Here is a 5,180-nt window from a genome sequence, read left to right as displayed (position 1 = left end):
GCCTAACGGTATGTGAAAATATGTAGAGTTGCAGCGCACTCATTCCGTAATGATTTCCGGCTGATTTTCTATGATTAAAACATATATCACAACAGCATATACAAGTAAACAGGAAAACTATTTTATTTTTGGTTAAATACTACTACTACTACTACTACTACTACTACTACTACTACTACTACTACTAATAATAATAATAATAATAATAATAATATTATTACAAATACTTATTATTATTATTAATAACAATAAGTATTATTATTATTATTATTATTATTATTATTATTATTATTGGGCCTATCATGAATCTCCCTTGGTCAGGGAAATTCGACAGTGCAGGCGCGTCCTCTCTACACCCTCCTCTTGATAACAGAATACTGAATAGAAAAATAAAACAGAAACCATTACATACATGCTTGAGTATTTCTTCATAACCCACTAGGCCCATACCCATGAAAACATTATTAGTTATGATTTAATCGACAAAACCCAACCCTTGTTTCATGCTACAATATTTGTTTTTTATGAGGTGGCACGTCGTGTTAGCGGCCCTATGTCTGTCGTTTGACCCTTTCTTGCAAACAGTGAGCGATTGTATGAGATGGGTTTTTACCATTTTGGGATCGAATTTGGCCAGTTTTCCCACAAAATCATAATTTTTATACTTATAGGCTATGACAAGCTCCACATTGGGTTTATGTGGTTATGCCTTTGTCACACTGAAGTTTAAACCATTATAATAAAATATAATATTGATTCATATTCTATACATACCCAAAACTCAACTACGTCATTCCCCTGCACATTGACTTCGTACGGTACTCCTTGTATATAGCCTCATTATTGTTATTTTATTGTGTTACTATTTCCTTTTTTTGTGTCCTAATTTTTCATACTTTTAACTCTGCATTGTTGGGAAAGGGGCTCGTAAGTAAGCATTTTACGGTAAAGTCTACACCTGTTGTGTTCGGCGCAAATGACAAATAAACGTATATTTGATTTGATCCCAAATGTAATTTCTTTAAGTTGTTATTATGTATAAACACAGGTTCCACACACATAGATGAAAATAAAGCTATTTTATTGTCAAAGCATTCAACATGATTAGATAAACTATCAAGTAGCACATTTCACTGATTTCAGCATGAAGGACAAAACCCTGAAACTATTCCCCACTGACACAAAATATTACACTTTGTATTTCAAACAAAACATGTATTTACATTGTAACTGTATAGACTGCATCTTATTTATACCAATGAGTATTATTATACATGCACTCTGAAATATAGTCAGTCTGTCTGACGTCATATCCCAATTTGTGTCAATATTATTAAACCTTTAAAGTGAACATGAAAAAAAGTAATTGAATACTAAACCATGTAATGTAACTATTTTTATTATCATTTTCTATATATGTCTTTATATAATATAAAATTCAACTTACTGTACATTTAAATACACATATTCTTATCTTCCCTTATTTCCCAAATTGTAAGTGCTTCATAAGTTAAATAGATTCATTTCTCAAGTCAAAATTCATTTGCATACACTCAAATAAAGAAACATGACATTAGAAACAGAAACAAAAAACAGACTGAAGGAAAATAACAACTGTCTGTGTCGAAAGTGGAAACAAGTGCTCTGTTTAAGTGGTGTATGTCCAGTCAGCCAGTCAGCCAGTCAGCCAGTCAGCCAGTCAGCCAGTCAGCCAGTCAGCCAGTCAGCCAGTCAGCCAGCCAGCCAGTCAGTCAGTCAGCCAGTCAGCCAGTCAGCCAGTCAGCCAGTCAGCCAGTCAGCCAGTCAGCCAGTCAGCCAGCCAGCCAGCCAGTCAGCCAGTCAGCCAGTCCGTCAGCCAGTCAGTCAGTAATTCCATGTCTGTCTGTCTGAGTGAACCAGATGGTAAAAAAGTTCCTCCCCATGGTCAGTGATGTGATACCCTTTTCCCACTATAGTGCCGACCCAAACCGTACTGTATATTATCTTCCCATTGTCCTTTATGGTCTGTCCCAGTAACTTCATGGATGACCAAGCCATACTGTGCTGGCTCGGCTACAGTATATATTCTTTCCGGCAAAGGGTTCCTTCACCTGATGCAATTCCGTAACCCGGCCAGCTCAGCTCAGCTTGGCTCAGTTTGGCTCGGCCGAGAAGTGTGAAAACGGTTTGTTATTGATCTAAAAGTCAGTTGTGGGAGGTCATGTGACGCGAGAGGTGGTGCCTCTCCCTGAACGACTCGTTACAGATTGGACACTTGAGTTTCTCCTCACGCCTCCTCTTGACCATCGGCTCCATGGCCAACTCCTTCTTATGGTGCGACCTCATGTGGTACACCAGGTCAGAGGTCATCCTGAAGGAGGCGTTGCACTTGGCGCACCAGTTCTGGGCGGGCAGACACAGAGAGGTGAAGGATGGTGGTAGTAAGGTTAGCGCTGAGGGCATCTGCAGCTGGATGGGGCCCTGGCTCTTGGGCCAGAAGGCTGTGGCAGCAGCCGCCGCGTAGAGGAACGGGCTCTGCTTGGACATGACGCCCGGCACGGGGCAGTTGGTGCTCAGCTCGGCGCCGTGGAGTTTGGCGGCCAGGTGGTCTGCCTGGTAGAGTCTGGAGGAGGAGATGGTGTCGCCCACCGCCGGGTGGCAGTCCAGGAGTTTGGACGTGGTCATGACCAGAGGAGAGATCTGGGAGAAGGAGGAGGTAGAGTGGCGGGAGGGTTGGCTGAAGGCGCTCTTCCTTTCCCCACTGTTCCCCCCACCATGCTGGGCTACGGAGGTGAAGGCGCTCCCTAGAGGAGAGGCCTCCATGCGGGTCTGGGACTGGGCAGGCTGGGTCTCCGACAGAACCTGCCTGATGTTAAGATGCTTCTCCTGGGCAGGGTTGCTGCCGGGGCTGGGCCGACCTCCGTCCTTGTTTTCGGCGTTGGAGCTCTGGAGGTTTTTGCTGCTGCTGCTGTTACCATGCGTCTTTAGGCTCTGTGGAGACTTCTTGACCTCAGTGAAGGCGCTGCGTTTACCCTCACCACCCGACTCAGTGGATCCCGACCCTGGTGGGGAGAACGTGGGCCCTCGTCTGTTCTCCTCCAGGCCGTAAGCTCCCCGGTAGTTCTGTGCCGAGCTAGCCAGCTCCTCCTTAGACTTGAGGGACTGAGACAGACTCAGAGAGGCCCTGCTACCGTCCCTGTCCCTCTCTCTAGCCCTATCCTCTACCTCTGAGAACTTCCTCTTCCCAGAGCTCTCGCTGCGGATCTCAGCCTCGCGGTCGCTGGGCGGGCTAGTCCGGCTGTTCTCTAGGTCCCTGGCTAAGTTATGGAAGTCTGTGGAGGGTTTGGCGCTGTCCCCTTCCGAGCGGCCCAGTTTAGGGCTAGCTCTGGTGGGTGTGGTGGTGGTAGTGTTGGGGTTAGGGCGCTCGGTGCTTGGCTCCTTACTGAGGACCTCTTCGTCCACATCGCCCGCCGCCATGCTCTGTAGTCTCTTGGTGCAGCGGAACCTCAGGTGGGCCAGGAAAGGGAACTCAAACTGGAAGCGCTGGTTGCAGTCAGGACACGAATAGGGAGCCGACCCTGGAAATGGAGGGAAAATATTGTCAGTCATTCAGAAAGAAGAAAAACAGTACTGTAATGTTTTGTTATAGCCACAATAGGACTATGAGCTTTTGATTATTATAAATAATAAATAGGCCTAAAGAAGATTTATTACATGTATTTTCTGAACAAATTAATTTACCCTAAAATTAAATGATACTGTGGGTGTAAATGATAGGACATGTACAATATGACCTAATTAAACAATAACAGTAGGGTTATTACACTCTTGAACATGAGCTTCAAATCAACAGTATTCCTCAAGTTTTGTTTTATGATGGATTATTGCCGCAAAAGGTAAATGCAAACGCCTATATAAAAAAGCCTAGTACCAGGTAACGCTACAATGGCTGCTCACCTTTGGTCTTGACTGGCGCTTTACCGGTGCTGAGAAGCAGCAGCTCAATCAGGTCTTTCCCGTACCAGACCAACAGCTCCTCGTCCTTCACGATCCTCCGGAGAGACCGGTAGAACAACTGTCCGTTCTTCACATAGGCCTCGAGGTTCTGCTCGTCCCGGTCCCGCGCCGACTGCACGAGCCGGAGCCACATCAAGCCCTCAGACGTGCTGTTGGCTGCTGACGTGTCCACCTGCGCGTCAAACGGTGACAGAGAGCGAGGCAAATCCGTTAGTTGGACCCAAACGACAAATCCGTGCGCCAACATTCATTCTAACCCTTACGCATAGGCTGTCCATTTTTTATTTTTTTAATAGGCAATTTTTCACGTGTTTTGGCTGTGCAACTATATGCATTATACCTGCATGCTATCTTGTAAGATAACACCTCAAATAGGTTCTAATACATATAGTATACTGTGTCACACCAATGTCATGAGAAATATAAATGCTAAACCATATTTGTTATCTTATTTGTGAAATGGGATCAACAATGATAAATCAACCATGACAGACAATTTAATTCAGTCTGAAGAAGGAGATGTAATAAAACAGTAAATAAAGAATATTATCAATATTATCATTCTAGAAAATCACAATATTTGTCTTTCCTTACCCTAAATATGTACGGCGCAGTTCGTTTGTCCGTTGATTTGAGTGCTACGAAGGCTATGCTGTCATACAACGACGTGTGGCTCAAAACACAAGGCCCGAAAATAGCATTTTCTGGAATGTCACATGTGGTGTAGACGCTGGTGAATATATCCGTTAGACACTGCTGCACGGCTTTGGCGTCGCCGTCCCAAACCAACTTCTGTGAGCTGGATTCCTCCATCGTTGACTGATGATTGCGAACAGAACAGACAAAAAGAAAGAGATAGAATGAATTAAGACGCAATATACAAATGTCTAGATGATGATGATGAGGTCAAATAAATTGGCACTTCATGAGAGGGTTGGCTAAATGCATGGAGCCAGCTGTCAAGGCCTAGGAAAGGGAATTTTTGTGGGGCCGGTCGTTTTAATTAATTGAAGTCTGTTGTAGGATGATAGTGGCCTATCAATTTCAAAGAGCATGGTTGGTTGCCTATTTTCCGCGGTATTCCCAGATGCTGATGAAATAGCTGTAAATTGTGAGAAAATGAATGCATGGTTCTAAATGGAATAGTAACAATGGTGTTAATTATATTAATAATTATGATAAAC

The 5,180-nt window shown here is 44.0% G+C and overlaps 1 protein-coding gene across 1 annotated transcript; it reads right to left on the bottom strand.

Annotated features, from left to right (window-relative positions):
* Positions 1 to 2,184: 2,184 nt before the first annotated feature.
* LOC311122222 (PR domain zinc finger protein 8-like) lies at positions 2,185 to 4,809 on the bottom strand (the record flags this gene model as incomplete). The annotated part of the gene is made up of 3 exons (XM_084196608.1): positions 2,185 to 3,557; positions 3,937 to 4,168; positions 4,591 to 4,809. 3 exons carry the CDS (start codon positions 4,807 to 4,809, stop codon positions 2,185 to 2,187), a joined length of 1,824 nt encoding a protein of 607 aa, XP_084052734.1.
* Positions 4,810 to 5,180: the final 371 nt, after the last annotated feature.

Source organism: Coregonus lavaretus (assembly GCF_964263955.1).
Source record: "Coregonus lavaretus genome assembly, contig: HAP1_SCAFFOLD_633, whole genome shotgun sequence".
NCBI classification, from domain to species: Eukaryota; Metazoa; Chordata; class Actinopteri; order Salmoniformes; family Salmonidae; genus Coregonus; species Coregonus lavaretus.
The sequence above is the reverse complement of the archived record's forward strand: the minus strand, read 5'-3'. Positions and strand labels throughout refer to the sequence as shown.